Source organism: Notamacropus eugenii, chromosome 2 (genome assembly GCF_028372415.1).
Source record: "Notamacropus eugenii isolate mMacEug1 chromosome 2, mMacEug1.pri_v2, whole genome shotgun sequence".
In the NCBI taxonomy this organism is placed as follows: domain Eukaryota; kingdom Metazoa; phylum Chordata; class Mammalia; order Diprotodontia; family Macropodidae; genus Notamacropus; species Notamacropus eugenii.
In genome coordinates this window covers 215,729,575-215,749,438 of record NC_092873.1, presented here as the reverse complement: position 1 = coordinate 215,749,438, position 19,864 = coordinate 215,729,575, and the positions used below count along the sequence as shown (strand labels likewise).

The window sequence follows — 19,864 nt, the reverse complement described above, 5'->3', positions numbered from 1 at the left end:
GGCTACAAAGACATAGAAAATATTTCCTCCCCTTGATGAATTTACATTCTCTACTTCCAAACAGATATTCTGTCTTTGTTATTAAGTTTTTCAGTCATATTGGACCCTTTGTGACCCCATTTGGGGCCTCCTTGACAAAGGTACTGGAGTGGTTTGCTGTTTCCTACTCCAGCTCATTTCACAGATGAGAAAAAAGAGTCCAACAACGTTAAGTGACTTGCCTGGGATCCCCCAGCTAAGAAAGTAGACCAAATTTGAACTCGGGTCCTTGTGACTCCAAGGCTCTATCCACTGTGCTGCCTAGCTGCTCTAAATATCTGCCTACTGAAGTTTATTTGTAATATTTTCCTCCTTGAGTTTCCCCCCAACATCTGTTAGATCTCTGTGCAGGAACTTATTATTGTGTCTGTCTGGCAGCCTTTTCAAGAAATATTTTTTAATAATTAAAGAAAAAATAATAAGATATTAAACTGAAATGAGATATTAAAAATGATTGTCTCCTCCTTTTTATTGTTTTTTTGTGACTTCTCTCCTTGTTATTATCTTACCTGCTATGCACCTACTAACTGTGGGAGATAGGGGATGTTAATTAGTGGGGATAAACAGAGCACGTGAGAGTTCTTGGAATATAGAGGAGGCATGAGTATGTTTGTAGATAGTTGGGAAGCAGCTGTTATGGAGATTGCAATGAGAAAACAGGAATGAAAAGCAGAGACAATCTCTTGGAGATGGAATGGAATGAAATCATTTGTGAATATGGAGGGGGAAGTGTTCCTTTGTGTATGGAATAGAGTCACCTCTTCATGTAAGACTGGGGTGAGGGAATTGTGGAGGAAATGGTGGCAGAAGGCATCTGAGTGATGTGAAATGAGGAAAGAAAAGGTGAGTTGAAATGAATGGCCTTGAGTTTTTTCACTGAAATGCAAATTTCAGCATTAAGATGTTGAAGTGTCTGTAGCTCACAAGAAGTACTACCAGTTTCCAGGATGAGATTTTTATTTGTTTTGGAAAAAGTCTCTTGTTTATAATTTCAGTTTATAATTTTTCAAGAAAGACTGACCAAGACCACTGTTGTTTTTATGAAGATTTGTTTCCATTGAAACAAAAATCTCAAGCTTACTTTTGATGTAACCAGAGCTCAGTCGCTTTTTTTCAACTACACACCAAGTTGGAAGAGTTTCAGTTGACACTGCATATAAAAATATCCATTTCAGTGTTAGATCTTTTTAATGTATGTTGAGAACCATTATATAAATTCTGCTATGGAAAGTGTCATTTAAAATCTTGGCAGCATTAAACAGCAATGTTTTACTCTAGAGGTGGATTCTATGTTCATATAACTCTTGTATTCATTTCTAAATTTCATTAAGGATTTAAGACTCATTAAAGGACAGATGTTGCCTTGAAATTTTGTTGTTGGCATTTAACCCATGGATTATAACATAGTTTTTCTGCATGATGGATTCAAAGAGAAATTCATTAGAGGTGCTAGTTGATATTAACAGCTAACTTCCTGTGAAAAAAATAATTAAAACACATTTAATGATTATATCTTTTTTTGGCAGTAGACTAAAACTAAAAATTGTACACCCAGAAAAAAAATCTTTCCTTTGATATTATGTGGCATACATTACAGATAGGTCTCATTTTACCTTGAGGTACCAAGGATTCATTTAAGAAGCATACCAGAAAGACGAGTGTACCAAGGAGGCTGCCTATTTCATGAGAGCTAAGAACACTGAGGCTTTTGCATTGAATTAGGCAAAATGTACATTTTGCCTGCTTAGTAAGACCCTTTGTAGTTAACTAATAGTAGGGCCTTTGGTTAAGAAATGCCAGCCTGCTGTTTTCTCTTAGCCTAATCATAAAAATAAAAGTTTTAAAGACACTGATATAGCTTCTAGGATCAAATGTTAGTTCAAGAGTGGGGAGCCTGTGCCCTTGAAGCACAGAGATCCTTGTTCTGTGAAGTCTGGATCCTGTCAAAGGCCTACTTTTGAGGATCTCGAGGGCCACATGTGGCCTCAAGGCCACTGGTTCCATTAGTCACTGTTTCTCTCCCCACCTTCCACCCTTGATGGAAAACTATGCTATAATTCTTATATTTTTCATTTAATTTCCCTCCTGTTTTACCTGATGTGAAAATTGTCTGCAAGCCGTATTCATCCTAAGTTATGTCAAAACACTTTTAAATTTGGAAAGGCAGATAAAGAAATTGGCAGAGTGGTTTCATTGTATATGCAGAGGCAACAAGAAACATCATTTCATGGGATGGTTGTTTGTCTTGCTTTGCAGTGAGCTTAATTAGCATAAGCAAAAACACCACCAGGAAAATAATTGCATCTTATGTACCAGCATCTCTTTCAAAGTGTGCAATAGGGAAATTTCTTGAACTTAAGAAACTTCTCCAAATCTTGATACTTAAATGCAAAGAAGAATACAGGGGAAAGAGAGAGAAAAGTAAATTGGAAAGCAGTCTTGTAGATTACACAGAAAGAAATTCCATAGCTATATATGCCATGAATACTTTTAAAAAATATTTTTATTTATTTCATTAAATATTTCCCAATTACTTGTAAAAAAATTTTAACATTCACTTTTTGGAATTTTGGCTTCCTCTCTTTCCTCCATCTCACCCATTGGGAAGGAAAGCAATATGATATTGATTATACATGTTAATTCATACAAAATATTTCCATGTTAACTCATGAATATTTTGTTAAAGAAATAAAAGAAGGCATTGGACATACTAAGCACCTCAAATCATAGGTCATGAACGTAATCATCTTAACAGACTGAAAATGGCTGGTTATTTATTGATGGGGGAGCCATTTCCATATCAGATGTGCATGTGTAGAAATACCAGCCCATCATGGTTTAAAAGTTAAAATCAACACACAGCAAGAAGAAATGGTAAAAATGAGAAGATATTTTCTGTTTTCATCTGGTCTACTGAGTGGGAAAAAAACAACAACATGAAACTGATAAAGGTAAAAATATGGTCTCTGACTACATACCATACATATTAGGGGGAAATAAAAATGGTACTTAGTAGATGAAGTCTGGAAGAGCAGTTGAACCAGACACAGAAAAATAAAAGGGAAATCTGCCATAATTGACCCTGTTTTGTTTGGAACTGATTTACTGATTTTCAAGATATCTGAAAGAGGGAAAAGTACTAAACAATTAGAAAAAAAATCATGAATAAAAACTTTTTAATAAGTCCAAGAAGACAAAGGGAACTTGCAATAAAATGTATGCTTTTTCATTTTTACAAGACCTTTATGTGAATAATCTGTATAATTATCAAATATACCTTTGATGAAAAATTTGAGAAGGGAGTAAGTAGCAGGTAGCTTTTTACAAAAGATATGCAACTGAAAACCAAATGTTTATAAGCTATACAAGTGACCAAATACTTTAGAGAATACACAGTTTCACTTTTCTTATTGTTTATCTTAAGTATTTGATTCACTGGAGGCAGTTGGATGGACAATGGATAGAGTACTGGGCCTGGAGTCTAGGAGACCTGAGTTCAAATACAGCCCTAGATCTTACTAATTGTATGACTGTAGGGCAAGACATCTAAGCTCTGTGTGTTTCAGTTTCCTCATCTGTAAAATGGGGATAATAATAGCACCTACTTTCTACAGTTGGTGTGAGGATAAAATGAGATAATATTTGTAAAGCACTTTGTAAACCCTAAGGTGCTATATATAAAGGTTGATGAAGGGAGGAGCTACCCAAAAGGATCTTCATAAGATCACTAGAATATGCAGTGTTAGAATTAAACATGTTTTTAACACAGGAGGACCTTTGGGGACTTGAGCATACAGTAAGTATTTGAATGTAGTGCATGTCACATATTGGGATAAAACAACATTATGTTATAATCAGCCTTTAAATGAGAAATTGAGGTATAGAGGATGGGGTAGACCCAAGTATATTTATTAACAATTAATATTAAGCCAAGTACAATATTATACTGAAACAATGGTCTTGGTGAACCTTCCTTTTATAAAATAGACAAATAGCAACTACTGCACTGGTAGGTATAGCCACTGCAAAGGTGGGATACCTATTAAATTTTCCTGGCAAAAGTAGGGAATCGATGCCATTCCATTGTCTGCAAGGTCCCTGAATATTTCTGATTCTTCCTAGGGAGTGGCAGCACACATTAGTATATTCCCACCCTCCATGCATTGTTGTTTTAGGTATAGAAATGGTTACTAGTTCTAGTCTTTTGTTTAGCATTTAAAATTCTTCTATATCTAGCCTTTTCTTACTTTTCTAGTCTTCTTAAACTTCATTTCCTTCCCCACCTTGCACCTTGTAGCTGTTCCTCAAACAAGAGTCCATCTCTGGGTTCTGTCTTGACCCTGGCTGTTAACCAAGCTTTGCGTGTTCTCCTTTCTCACCTTCACTTTGGAGCATCCCTGGCTTTCTTCAAGATTTAGCTCAAGTACTAGCCCCTCCACTGCCTTTTGTGGTTTGTTCTCCCCCTGCCACCCACCAGCTGCTTGAATGTTCCCTTTTAAGTATACCATCCCTCTGCTCTATATGTATTTGGTGTATATAATGCATATGTAAAGTAGATTGGAGATTGGCTCCTGCAATAGCCAACAGGGATTCAGAGTATCCTACATTGTGGGGATATATTTAGTTAGACAGCTGAGTGAGCCAGGACTTAAGAGTCAGGAGAACCTGAATTAAAATCCTACTTCAGAGAGTTATTAGTCATGTGACTCTTGGTTAAATTGCTTAATATCTCTGTGTCAGTTGCCTTATTTGCAAAATGAAAATAATGATAGCACCTACCTCGCAGGTTTGTTCTGAGACTTAAATGAGTTAACATATGTTAAGCACTTTGCTGGCTTTAAAATGCTATGCAAATGCTAGCTGTAAATATGACCTGGAATTTGACATATTCCTTCTCCAAGGGGATTTTGATTTCCACCATTATAGAATGTAAGAGGAGACCTTGGCTGAACCACCAGTAGTCTAGGGGGATGCTCCTGTCTCCAAGAGGGTTAGTGGGCGTAGAATTAGAGCTATTTACTATTTATTAAATATTAGTAGTCTAGTGATAGGATTTTCTCTAAAAGGAGGGTAATAGTTGATTCAACCAACTTAGTTATCTCCCATCAAATGCCATACAAAAGCCAATCAGGGACATTATATAGATTTGAGTAGATGATAAAATACACAGCAGTAAATGAAATGAACTCTTTTTGACTCATGGAGAAGATAAAACCTCATCTCAAGCAAGGAGTGAATGATCTTCAGGGTGAAATCCTCTCCTCACAGATTCTGGGGATGAAGGTACTGGGAATCAAGCAAAATGTTAGGAGTGGCCCCCCATGTGTCTGCCTCTTCAAGCAGGTCTCATATCTGCCATTCATCTGTCATTCAAAAGTTCTCACCTTGATTCTTGCCAGTATCTCTAGAACTCAGCTTTTCTTTCTCTCTCAGAAGTCTCTCACATCAAGGGCTCAGAGGTCTCTCAGAGTCATTGTGCAGAGTCCCAGGGTTGTTCTTCAGGGAGCTGCTCCAAGCGAACTTTGGATAGGGGTGAGATATACATATACATATATACATATTTATATATGTATATATATTCATATCTGTTTTTATCTGTTTATCTCCCTATCAATCTGCCTCTGTCTTTCTCTACCTGCTTACTTATCATATATCATCTGGTTACCTATGTGCCTCTCTTTCTACCTTTCTATTTATCAGTCATCTGTCTATGTATCATCTATCTGTCTTTCTATCTATGTGTTATGTTTGTATCATTTCTCTTTCATCTATCATCTATCTGTCATTCATCCATATCTTTATCCATCCATCCATCTACCTATCATCTATATCTCTACCTATCATTTATCTATCCATATCTATCTATCCACCACCTTTCCTTCCTTCCTTCCTTCCTTCCTTCCTTCCTTCCTTCCTTCCTTCCTTCCTTCCTTCCTTCCTTCCTTCCTTCCTTCCATTTATCTGTTGATCTTTCTTCTCTACACCCAGTAGAATCTGAGGAAACATTTCTTTTCCCTGCATTTGTATCCCTAGTACTTAGCACAGTTCCTGGAACATAGTAAGTGTTTAATAGATACTTATTGATTGTTCAATAAATGAGAGGGTAGACTGGATATCACTGAGCTATTGTCAGATTTCATGATCCTTCCTACACTTTCTTTGAAAAGTTGTAGTGCTTGGGAGGTCTTCATGCTTCTTAGCAGTAATGGAACATACTTCATGGAAGAGAGTATGATTAAAAAGGAGGGAAATGAAGTGAACTAATTGGGGCTTATTCCCTGTAATGCTGATTTTCTCAACAGGTGCCCCTCAGAGTCTTTGGCTCTGAAGAATGAAGGGTTGTACTCATGATATTTAACAATTGGTTTCTGAGGTAGGGGTGAGGGCGTTGTATGCACGACACATTGTTAAGTTTAATATGCATTATTAACATTTTCTCCATTACTTTTTTAAGCCTGGACTAACAGCAAAATAATAAATCATGCCCTCATTTTAGTGTTTGCAGATTTTTGATATGTAAATACTCACACTGACAGTTTAACAATTGACTCTCTGTTCAGGAGCTGGCTCCAGCATACCCCTGGGTGTGAAAGAAGTGAAGTGCGGCAGAGCTAGCTCAGTCTTGGTCAGATTTCAGTCTCCTGGCAGCCCCATGAGAGGTGATCATTCAGAGACATTGCAGAGGAATTTGGTTGGTTTTGAGGCATAACTCAGTGGCTTTACAACCCTGTAAATAAGTACCTTTTGTCATGCAGAAACTGTCATGTAAATGACACTAAAATTTTATGTCCTTCAGGGATAGGTGACTGACAGTGAAGTGTAAGAGGTGACACATATCTGGAATGTCATAATTCCCTGGGAAAATACAACCAATTTTTCCTATTTGGACAGTGTCCTGGACAATATTCTATTATCTGTGGGACTAATGTTATTCTTTGCCACCCTGTATCAGACTGGTTTCTACTACATCAAACTGCCTGTTTAATGAAAAACTGAATGGTTAGAAGAGTTGTAATATGTAGGTCTAAAGGGCTATTCTCTTTTACTTATTTCCCATTTTATGTTACTTTTCAGCATCTCTGGGTTTCAACTTTTTCATCTGGAAAATGAGGTTTTTAGATGATCTCTAAAGGTCCTTTCCAGCTCTAACTCTATGATCTAGGATGATGGATGTAGGAATAAATAATTGTTTTCTCTTGGTCCTAGCTCTTCCTCTGATTCATATTTTCCCCCTGCAGTAGTTGTTACCTCCTCAGATTAAAATGCCACACATCCCAGCCCATATTCCTCCCTTCTTACACCCCCCAGGTCCAGGCAATGCTGAATCCTGAAAGATGTTTTTTTTTTTCTTTTCCCTCATTCTTGTGCACTCATCACAGCTGTCCATTTATGAGCCAGCTGTTGTGCTGGTCTGCAGCTGCAGGGTGTGGAGAGTGAATGCTAAGCCCTCTTCTGAGTGCAGAATTCAAGCTGCTCCCTAACCCAGCACCAGGGCTCCCTTTTAGAGGCTATCCATTGACCTTTCACATCAGTAATCTGTGCAGCTGGGGAACACAGTATAACATGAAACTAGACTGAGTTCAATAGTGTGTTTATTAGAATTTTTTGAAGTGGCTAATCTAAAGTAGAAGGATGTATACCTCTGGATCTTTGAAATCATTCACAAACATTCCCCAAAATGTAGTCCAGGTAATGTTAACAAAAGTAAAGTCCACATGGGCTTCAGTCTTTTTCAGAACATTTTTCCCTCATTCCCCAATCCAAACTGTGAATATGAATGTTTATTTTCTGCTGCATTACTTTTGAAAGTTTATGAGAATTTAAAGATTTTATTGCTCAGTTTTTCCCTTTGTGACTGTATAAACTTGTATTTAAACTGAAATCTCTTGTATTATTACTGTTTTAGTTGTTTAAATTGTGTCCAACTCTTTGTGACCCATGGTTTTTCATTTCCTTCTACAGCTCATTTTACAGATGAGGAAATTGAGATAGAGGTTGAATGACTTGCTCAGAGCTACACAGCTTCTAAAATGCCTGAAATTGAAACTGAACTCAAGAATTTCTGATCCTAAGCCCAACACTGGATCCACTGTACGACCTAGCTGCCAAAACACTAAGAAAGAAAAGGCCTAATCACCTTTTTTAACTATGTGACCTTGGACAAGTCACTTAACTCTGAAACTTTTTCCCCATTTGTAAAATGAGTTGAATGGGCTAAATAAACTCTGAGGACCCTATTAGCTCTAAATCCATGATACTATGATTTGAGATTTTTGAGTTGTTAGTGGTATTTTTTTGAGGTTTTCTTTGCCTAGTGCTGTACCTAGTACTTTGGGGGATTCAAAAGAATACGATTCCTCCCCATTTCCCCTCAGAGAGCTTACAGTATATCTAGGAAAACAGGACAGTACAAATGAAATAAAATGAGATTAAATGTAAAATGTGTAGAAGTAGATTTTCTGAAAAGGGAAGAGAGAAACTTAAGTGTGGGCTAGATTAGTCAGAACATTATGGACAAGTTTAGGACTTGAACTTGACCTTGAAGGATAGAGTTTGGTTAAATGGAGGGGTGCAGGAAAGACCTTTGTGTTGACACCTAGTAGAATATATGGTTAGAACAGAAATTACATGTTGTCAATAAGGTGAAATAAGTTTGTAACCAATATTGTGGTAAAGTGGGAGTAAACTGTCAAATCTTAAAAGCACAGTAGAGGAATTTTGACTTGATAGATTTATATTGGGCAGAGGAATAAATAACCCATCTCTGTCCCCTCCTCAGTACTCAAAATCATATCACTAGTTAAAGCATCCTCATGACTACTTTCCTGAACTATTGAAATAGCCTCTTCATTGGTTTCATTACCACCACTGTCTCCCCTCTGCAATCCTTCAAATTGTAGCCAAAATTATCTTTCTAAGACCTAGGTGTCCTGTGTCACACTCTTCGCTCCCTCTTGTACACAGGACAAAATACAGACTTTGAACTCTGAGATTTATGCCTCTGCAAATCGTCACTCCAGCGTGTCTTTCCGATCATATTGTACCTGTTTGTGACTCTCCATTGCATCCACACTGGCTACTAACTGTTCTCTAAACCTAATATGCCTTCTTTTACTTCCTTTCCATTTGTACAGGATATCTCCTGTGGATGGAACACATACCATCACTATCTCTGTTGTTTGGCTTCCTGTCTTCCTTCTGGGTTTAGCTGAAGTCTGACACTGCTTCTGTGAAGCCCACCCTGATTTCCCCCAGCATTAGTGTTCTCCTTTTCATCATATGTTACTTAAACACTTGGTTTGATCCTTTGTACCTCCTTCACTCCCAGTTTTCTAAAATATAATTGTCTGGCTACATGTTGTATTTCCCCACATTAGGTAATGCTCCTTGAGATTGTGACTTTATTTTTGTCTTTGAATTACTAACATTTAGTCATAGGTTCTAATAAATGTTGAATTGAATTGATGATGTGTAGAGAGTCCTGTAAAGTCTGACAGAAATGTGACAGAAGGAAAAGAAGTCAGTTTGAATATTTCGGCTGGGGGTAGGGGTGTAGGATACTTGAAGGGGTTCTTGAGGTCTGATGGTGAGAAAGCCAAATGATAATCTCAAGCAATCTGTCAAATAATGTCTTTTGGCCTAGCTCTCTGTTATAATATTTGGCTAAAAAGAGAATAGGATAAAGTCTAGGTAATGTTTTAAGTAGTCAGAAGACTTAAGAGCAGAAGAAAGGAACCTGGATAATTTGAGATTTTTTAATTCAGTTTACTTCAGACTATGTAAAGGTGATATAGAAAATCAATTCCTGATGTAGGGTGTTGGACTTAGAAGCATTTAGATTTGGAGATATATCTATCTATCTATCTGTCTATATATATATGTATATATATATATATATATATATATATATATACACACACACACATATACATGCATATTTCCTATATGACTCAGAGAGGTAAGTCATTTAACTTTTCTGAGCTCTAGTTTCTTCATCTGTAGGATGGGTATTATAGTGGTAAACAGTACCCATCTCCCAGGGTGGTTGTCAGGATCAAGTCTATAAAGTGTTTTGTGAATCCTAAAGTGCTGTATCAATGGGAGTAGTTATTACTCTTCTTCCTTCCCTCCTTCCTCCTTCTCCCTCCTCCCTCTGTCCTCCCCTTTCTCCTCCCTCCATCTTTCCCTCCTCCTTTTCTCCCTTTTCTCCTCTCCCTCCCCCCCCCCTTTCTCCAGTACCTGTTGTAAGGAAGACTAAGATGAAAGATAGGAGACCTGGGCTCAATTTCTGATTTTTTGGAATTTGGAAATTGCTGGTAGTAATTTTTACTCTATAGCCAGGCTTCATGTGACCAAATCAAAATATATGAGAGCATTTGGAGGAAAATAAGAAACTGTATTCAAATAAAAGATGATACTTTAAAATATGGTATAATTGATTTATAGTTACATGTTTAGTCTAAAAGAGGCATTATGGATTGAGAGTCAGTCTCCAAGTCTAGGAGATCTGGGTTCAAGTCTCAGCTCTGTGAATACGCTGGTACTATTTTCCTGGGAAAGCTACTTAATCTCTAATTACACCTTGGCAATTTTTTAAGACTTTAAATTGCCAAGCAGTTTCAGATCTTCATTGATAGCCCGTTTCCTCACTGGAAGTTCCCTAACCATCCGTAACTTCTGCTTTAGAACTTCTGACTATTTATATGTGAAATTTTGCATAAAGCAGCATTGCTCCTTATAAACTGGTGCCATTCATCACTAAACCAGTAGTGTGCCTTGTCTTAAAAGCCAGATGCATTAGTCTGCCCCTCCAAAAAATCAGTTACTTATTTTTACATAGTTTTGTCAGAGAACATTCTATTTTATGGCCAGCTTAGAGAGATTTAGGGAGAGAACGATCAGTTTGAATCATTAAGTTTCTTTTTTTAGTTCATAGCAATGTAGAATGCTAGAAGAGAAAAAGTATATGTATATATATACATATATACACACATAATATTACGTATATATATTCTAGTACATATGTGTATACACACATATACATATATAGAGAGAGAGAGGTAGGGGTAAGTATATATTAGACATTATTTTCAAATAATTTTAAAGATGTTTTTATTTAGTGGAGGATTATTTACTCTTTTCTTTTAACCAAACTTAAGATACAGTTATGAGTAGGGTGCTGGCTTCTCAGCTAGGTGATCATTACATGGTGGTGTGTATGGTATTCAAGATCCTCTGCTATTTCCTTATCTCATATTAATCCGTCACCCATATTCTATGACTCAACTAAAGTTGGGTGACATTTATTCTCCCAAGCATACCCTATTCCGGGGTGGGGTACCTGTAACCTTGAGACCACACATGTCCCTCTAGATCCTCAAATGCAGCCCTTTGGCTGAATCCAAACTTCACAGAACAAATCCCCTTAGTAAAAGGATTTGTTCTGTAAAACTTGGACTCAGTCAATGCACCCAGGGGCGTACTTTCTTACCTTCCTGTCTTGGCTCAGATCCCCATTAGAATGTGAGTTTCTTGATGGCAGGGACTGTCTTTCACTTCTTTTCGTATATTCAGCTCTTAGCACAGTGCCTTGCACGTACTAGTCACTAAATAAATGTCTGTTGACTGACTGACAATGTCCTCTTTATTGGCTTATTAAATACTTAACTATCTTTTAATATTTAATTCAGATGCCTCCTACATGAAGCCTTCCCTCAGTTTTTTTGTCAGCCACTATTCTCCCCATTTAGACTGTCCACAACATGCAGTAAATCTCCAAAGTAGTTGTTTAATATTTTGTAGTAGCTAATGATGTTTTATCAACTTCATAGATTACTTATTTCCTATGTCTTGTTTAAATGTTATCCCTCCTCTCGTACCTGGCACAAGGCACAGTGTAGTCATTTAATAAAATGCTTGAATGAATGAATCTGCAAAATTCAATTTATCCAAATTCCTGTATGTTCTATATGCTTAAATTTTATATCTAAGGTAATTAGGCAACATTGAAAGAACATGGTATAATTATATAATTATGACCATAATATAAGATGATGAGCAGAAGACTTCTGAACATTATTGCTTCTTCCTGTTACTTGTGTAGTTCATCTTGACTTGAACTTTTATTAAAACATGCATGTACACATCTGTGTGCTGGGCCATTGTACCTTACTCCCTTTTGTGTTAGAATATCTGAGTCCTAATGTTTATTTTTTTTTATTTTTTTATTTAAAGAGCTGGCTGGATCCTTCAAAGGAGATCAAGAAACAAGTTCGAAGTAAGTATTTAAACATGTCAGTGGCAGAGTTATGAACTTAATCCTCATGTAGCTTACAACCTAGAATAAAGTCTATAAGAAGTGGATTTAATTAATAAAGCTATAATTACTGTCCTATATCTTGCGAGTAATCCTTTTCATTCAGCATTTACACAGTTTTAAGAGATTTAAAATGCAAATTGCTATTGTTTTCTTGCTGCTGTTCATGGTCTCTTTAAAGATGCACATTTATGTTTGACGGTTGAATATGAATACCTTGGAGAACTAAACTTGTCTCTGAAATTACAGAGGGTGTAAAGTTGTGCTGGAGTGATTTCAGCAAAAGGAGAACATATTACATATTGAAAGTGTTAAAAAAAATATTGTACTGGAATGTAAATTCTAGGGCTGAAATTATCGAGACTTTGAAGCCAACATGGTCGCATTTTTGGTCTGTCTCCTGCTATGGTCCTTCATTTGCTGGGTGCCCTGTGACCTTCTTGGTATGATGCTGAGCCTATGCCAAACCCCACAGATACCCTCTTCCCTTTATTCACTGGGTTGTGCATTTGTGAGAACCACAAAGTGCTCATGTCTAGAGCAAGGGCTGTTTTTCTCTTCCCTTCTTATACTCTACTGAGGGCTCCCTTTATCCTTTGCTTTGCTTGAGGATTGCTGACTCAGGAGACCCGCCCTTTGCAAGGACCTCTTATGAGAGTAGTGGATGTGAGGCTGAATGTCCAGTTCTTTAGCACAATCGAAGGAGGATAGAATCAGAGATGATGAGGAGCTGTGAGGGGTTGCTGTTCTGGGGCTATATACTTGGGAAAGATCCCAGAGAACTCAGGGCTGCGGATTGGTGAGCTAGGCGCTGTAAGACTGCCAGAGGTAACTAAAGATACATGTTTCACAGTGTGTCCAACTCCAAAATACTCTTCGTAGTCCTGCCCTTTCTCCACATTTTCGTAGTTACTCAATTAAAACATTTGAACACTACCCTCATTTTTCTTTCCTTCCACTTTCTTTTAACTTTACAAAACTATGTATTTAGTATTTTTCCTTCATCTCCCTCCTTGCTCCTTGTTTTGATTCTCCTCATCCTTCTTTTTCTCTTGCTTTTCTTCTGTCCTTACATTCTTTATCTTCCCTCTTCCTTTCCTCATTTTCCTCCTCCCTTTTCCCGATCTGTTTTCCTTTCCCTTTTTCCTATATTTTCTTTCGTTGGGGAAGCTTTGACCTTCCCTGTTTCCAACCTGGGTCAGTTCACCCTCCCACCCCCACCCCAGAAGGCTTGTTGGCGCCTGCACAGTCTGTCTGCTTCAGCTCCATTACAGCTCAGAATACCAGTGCTTGAGCTTCCCCCTTAGCAAGGATTCCTGGTGTGCTACCACACCTGCACTTCCCTCATTTTTATTTGCCCTTGTCTCTTGTTATTCTCATGAGCACTTTCTTGACTTTGGGCATGCTGAGTTTGAAATGTATGTAGGACATGCAATTCTAGATATCTAGAATACAGTAATATGAGACTGAATCTCAGGAGAGAAATAAAGTCTGGATATCTCTATCTATCCATCTGTCGGAATCATCTGTATAGAGATGATTATAGGACTCTGAGGGGGGCTTAGGAGAGTGAGACTGTATTGAAGGAGGAGAGAAGGCTCAGGATAGAGCTTTGGGGAGATTCTCACAATTATTGGGCATAATCTAGATAGTGATAAAGCAAAAGAGATTTAGGAGTGATCAGAGATGTAGTAGGGAGAGGAACCACCAGAGATTCATGTCATGGAAACCTAAAGGGGTGATATTATCCAGAGGATGGTGCTTGATAGTGGCAAAGGCTGCACAGAGGTCAGAAAGGAGGAAAATTAAGAAAAGACCATTAGATTTGGTGATTAAGATCATTGCTGTGTTGCTGATACAATAGAGCTCTGAACCTGAAGTCAGGACTGACTGAGTTCAAATCTGACCTCAGACACTTATTAGCTATGTGACCTTAGGCAAGTCATTTAACCTCAGTTTCCTCATCTATATTATGGTGATAATAATAGTACCTGACTCACAGGGTATTGTGAGAAAAGTGCGATATTTGTAAAGTACTTTGTAAATCTTGGTGCTGGATACATGCTAACTCTTATTAAAGTTGTTTCAGTGAATTGATGATATCAGAAGCCAGACTGCAGAGGGTTTAGATAAAATGATAGGAGATCAGGAAGTGAGTAAATTGCTTTCTCAAAGAGTTTAAGTAAAAATAAAGGAGAGATAGAGGATACTATCCAGTAGAGAAGGTGGAATCAAGTGAGGTTTTTCCTCAGGATCAGGAGACATGAGTATATTTGTAGATGGCAAGGCAGATATTAGTAGATTTAAGAGAGGGATGTGTGTGTGTGTGTGTGTGTGTGTATGTGTGTGTGTAAGACAGAGAGAGATTACATAACACAGATTTGTAGTGGACAGTGCAAATGATAGCTTGGTGGGCCTGGAGTCAGGAAGACTTGAGTTCAAATCCAGCCTTAGACACTTATTTACTAACTGTGTGATCCTGGGCAAGTCACTTGAACTCTCTTTGCCTCAGTTTCCTTATCTTTAACAAAAGCTGGAGAAGGAAATGGAAAACCACTCCAGTGTCTTTCCCAAGAAAACTCCAAAAGGAATCACAGAGTTGGAAATGACTGAAAAGCAACTAAATAAGTCAGAATGCTTGTGTGATTTTTTCCAGTTTTGTTCAACAAGACAGGAATGGGAGTAAAAGGCCTTCACCAATCTTGTCTTACTAAAATCTGGTAAGATAAGACTTGACTAGTAATAGGACACAGGAGTAAGAAATTTGAGTGCAAGGGACAGTATGAAGTTGGACTGATTCACCAAATGGTTGAGGTGGAGAATTAGGGGCAAGTATACCTGAACAGAGTTGTTGGCCTGGGAAGGAACTGGGGTGGAGAGACTGGAGGTCATGGCATGCATGAACAGAGTTATGAGTAGTGATGGAATATTTGTGGGTGATAGCACGATCAGAAGTATAACCATCTCTGTGTTGTTATATAAAGGAACTGGAGAGTTTGGATGTTGGAGGGAGAATCAGTGTGTGTGTTGAAGTCCATTATATTAAGGGCAGTAGTTGGGGAGGAGAGAAATACTGTGAGTCAGCCAGGAATTCAGCGAGGTCAGGTATGAGTTATACTCGATGGCCACTGAGGTCTCTTCCAACTCTCAGGTTCTGTGTTTCTTGTGGGTTGGTTGTTTTTGGCTTTTAGATGGATTATTTTTCTATGTCATACATTTCAGAGTTTTTAGATTTTCTAAATTTTGGAAGACAAGATTCTTTCTGATTACGAGCTGCTTTTTTATGGTCTGGTTGTTATTGAAGTGTTCTGAGAGTTATTTTTAAGACTTTTTTGCCCTTATGGCTTGGCAAGAATAAGGAAAGTAACAAATAGGATTTGACTATTTCAAACAAATTTTGAGCCAGTTCTTTAAGTGATCTCCTGAACTGTCAGAATCATGAAACCCAAGGAGCAATAGAGTATAGATGTATGTTAGCTTTCATTTCCTGCTTGTTTTGAAATCTTAGATTAAAAACTGCCCTTTGTTCTCTGCCCAGCTTCTGTCTTCACTAATGAAAAGTTTTTGTTTAATAGGCAAGTAATAAAGGTGAATATTTAAGTCTTTGAGAGGCAATGAGACTAGCTGACACTTTGCTTACTTATGTTATTTAAATATGTTGATGGATGCATTGTTATATTAGTACATTCATTTAACTACATAGAGTGTGCATGTTTCCATGTACATGTGAGCTGTCAGCCCAGTAAGGAATGAGAAATTCCTCTTGACTTGGCAATATGTTCTAAAAAAAGTAAGTAAATTCCCTAGTGTAAATATGGCTTTATGAATATGTTTACAAGAGATTTAGACCCATGATTAAATCCTGGAATCCATCAGACAAGGGGATATTTAAGTGTCTTGATAACTTTCATAGAGTCAGCAGAAGATTATGGATTAACTGTCAGTGTGAGAAGACTGAGGTCATGCATTGCTGTTTAATACTTATTTGTACCTTGTATGTTAAAAGAAATCCTTAGAACACGAGCTAGGTGGACTTCACTGAATTTTTCTGATTTTGACTGTGTAGTGATAGAGAATTTGAGAAGCCATTGCCCCTGTGACATTGACATGCTGATTTGTTTACTTATCTAAGCTGTCAGGTTTGTCCCCATTGATCACTGGTTCTCAGGTATTCTCTCAGACCCTCTCCTTTGAGCTAATCTGTTCTCGTATCTTCAGTCATCATCTCATTCTGTATGACTTTATCTGCAGTAAAATAAAGGAGTTGGTTTAGGTAACCCTGAAAGAACCTTCTGCCTCTGTACTGGGATTCCATACCTGTATTCCAGGTTTTGACCTCTTTTGAGTTCCAGCCCTAATATTTCCAGTTGCTTATCGGATTTTCTTGTATTTGCATCTACTGTAGTTCCTTCAAACTCCATGTGTTTAAAACTGGATGAATCATTTATAGCTCTGTTCACAAATTCACATTTCTCCCCTCAACACACAAACGTGGTTCCACTTCTCTCTCTCCCTTTTCTATAACTCACCAAATCTTGTCAATTTATCCTCTATAATCACACACATATGTTCCTAACTTTCCATTCTTACTACTGGTACTCTAATTTAAGTTCTAGTCATTTTGTCTGATTTGGTGCAGAATTCTGGTAACTATTTTTGCAGAAAACTATCTATAGTGGATCTCATCTTTCATTACCCATTATATAAAAGGATTAGCTGCAGTTATCTTTATGGCTGAGTACGAACAGTTGGCTTGATAGAGCAAAATGCAGCCTTTAAGACCTTCCTCTAACAAGAAACCTCTTATGTATATCATAATGCTTTATAAGATTTTGTGGTTGTTAGGATGACAGATAAAATTTTAGTCAACATTCCTCTAAGGATAGATGTCAAAGTCTAAACGATAAGGGCACTATTTTTCATGAAACTCAAATTGAAAAGAGATTCCTGATGAATATTGAGGTTCTCCAGATGTTTCTGTTTGCAGAAGAAATTGTATTTTGTGATGCCAAGCCCCAGAAAACTAAAGGACCTTCTCAAGGATATCTGTAATAACACTAGAGATCAGTCTAATAATCTAGTGAGGGAGAAGTAAATGGATCAAGAATTCTGCATTTTATTTTATGAAATTGGAAGGGCAATTAGTCCACCATTTATCCAGGACTAACGTGGCAGATGAATAAGGCTATGTACCCAGAATTGAGTAGGAGTAGGAGATCATTCATGGTGGATCATATTTGGGAAATCAAGTTGTAATCATGAAAGACATCAGACTTGTAAACGGAAAAGATATAATAAATGGATAGAATGTATGCTGTTTATCAATAAAATAGAAAAAGCTCTACTAAGCAATATGGCCAAAAATTGCATTGATTAGAACCAGTGTAGATTGCCCTCCTTGATGACATCATACCCTCACTGATGTCACAAGAAGCCTGTTGACACATCTTTCAGTGTTCCTCTACATAACCCTGTATTCCAGCCAGACCGATGTTCCCACTCTTTCCTCAAATACACTCTACCTATTTCTGCCTTCTAGGGGGCAACTAAATGACACAGGTCGATAGAGCCCTGGGCCTCACATCAGGAAGGTCTGAGTTGAAATATGGCCTCAGACACTTATTAACTGTGTGACTTAAGGCAAGTCACATAACCCTTTTTGCCTCAGTTTCCTTATCTGTAAAATGAAATGGAGAAGGAAATGACAAGCCACTCTAGTATATTCACCAGGAAAACCCCATATGGAATAATGACGCATTGGACAAGACTGAAAAACAACCACAACACCTCTGCCTTCTTGCTTTTGCTTAGGCTATTCCTTCTACCTGGAATAAAAACTGTCTTCCTTGCCTCTCGCCTGGATTTTGCCAGTCCTTCAAGGCTCTGATTAATAACCTCTTTTTAGGGATTATTCCTTACCACTCCAGCAATCCGTAGTATTTTCTCCTGCTTCTTAACTCTTAAAACATTCATTCATTCAACTCTTAAAGCATTCATATTCAATTCAACCCCTATTTACTTTAGAGAGAGAGAGAGAGAGAGAGAGAGAGAGAGAGAGAGAGAGAGAGAGAGAAAGAAAGAATGAGAGAGAATGAGAATGAATGAGTGAATAGCCAGTTAACCAGTCCCCTCAAGGAGTTTGCAGTACGCTTAGGCTTTGAAGCCTGCCTCATAGGTAAGCCATTGACAATTTAGGATTCAGTGATAAAACTAATGAACCACCCTTATAGTCAAGAGCTGGCTTCGGATCAAGCCTTTCTGATGTATATACTTACTATGTGACTACAAGCAAATGATTTAACCTTTCAGTGCTCTAGGCAACACTCAAGACTATACATTTTGTAAAGCAGTTGCAAATCTGATCTTTAAAGGTGGATAGTATTCTTCAAATAGCACAATGCTTTATACATAGAAGGCATTCAATCAATGGCTCAGATTTGGTATTTAGAAGGTTTGTTGATAGTTTTGATACCAAACATTAAAGCAAGCTTTAAATATGATTTAAAATTTACAGTGTGGCTAAATGGTTTCCTTTTTGAGAGAATTAACATTGATAATGTTTTCTTACTGCTCTGTTTATCTGTGACAGTAAAATGACCCAGAGTTTACCTGTGTAATAGGTTCAGTTATATTTGGGGCATTTTATATATCCTTACTGATAGATATAAGGACCTAGAAGCAAATGTTGAGTTATTCTTCAGGAGTTCTAGGAAACATTAGTTTATTAGTTTATTAATGTGATATTTTGTTAACAGCAAGTCATTTGGGTTAAAGAATTGGTCAGGCACTTCCAGAGAATGGAACCATTGAAGTCTTTCAGAGAGGTAAACAAGACAACTCTAAAGTCAGTACAGGACTCCTGAAACTCAAAGGAAGAATTTTTGTAGAACATGGAAAGGTTCTTTCTCATACCGACCTACCTGCGTACTGGAGTCCATGTGATCCAAGACCACAAAACCTAGCCCTGACGCCTGTCATCACAGTGCTGCTTCCAGTAGAGGTTTCCACCAGAGTACTTTTTCATTTAGAAAAATACTTTTTGCCTAATCACATTCCTCTTACTGGTATCCAGCTAACTCCTAGCTCATTGTCAGAAATGAAGTAACAGACAGATAAATTATTTCGTACTTTTCCTTGGTGTAGCTACTATAGGTTCTTGGGTTGATGAGTGTTTTTTGTATTTGTTTACCCCTGGGTGTAGATTACTAGACTATTCCTTCAATATTGCGTTCATTCTTCGTTGCTGAAGAAGACCATGCCTTCAATATAGATTCATAATGGAAGAATACTTTCATCATGTTTTATTAACAAGTAACTTCTATTGATATTATATTAATTAATATTAATTGACAGTTTCCTCTCATAAGGAGAGTAGGGGTCATTTTACCACCCTAATCTCTTAAAGGGCATTTGATAAATGGCAACAGTCAATTAAATATCCTTCTAATAGTCACAAGACTATATACTTAGGTTGAAGTAAATCCTGTAAGGGTAGGACAAAGATGAGAT

The 19,864-nt window shown here is 37.5% G+C and overlaps 1 protein-coding gene across 19 annotated transcripts in view; it reads left to right on the top strand.

The window, feature by feature from the left end:
- EPB41L2 (erythrocyte membrane protein band 4.1 like 2) overlaps positions 1-19,864 on the top strand; it is a 283,916-nt gene that overhangs the window by 160,737 nt on the left and 103,315 nt on the right. For all 19 annotated transcript variants that reach the window (XM_072643326.1, XM_072643324.1, XM_072643319.1 and 16 more), the window contains one exon: positions 12,274-12,316. In XM_072643326.1, the coding sequence (XP_072499427.1) occupies positions 12,274-12,316 (43 nt within the window). The remainder of the gene's footprint in view (positions 1-12,273; positions 12,317-19,864) is intronic.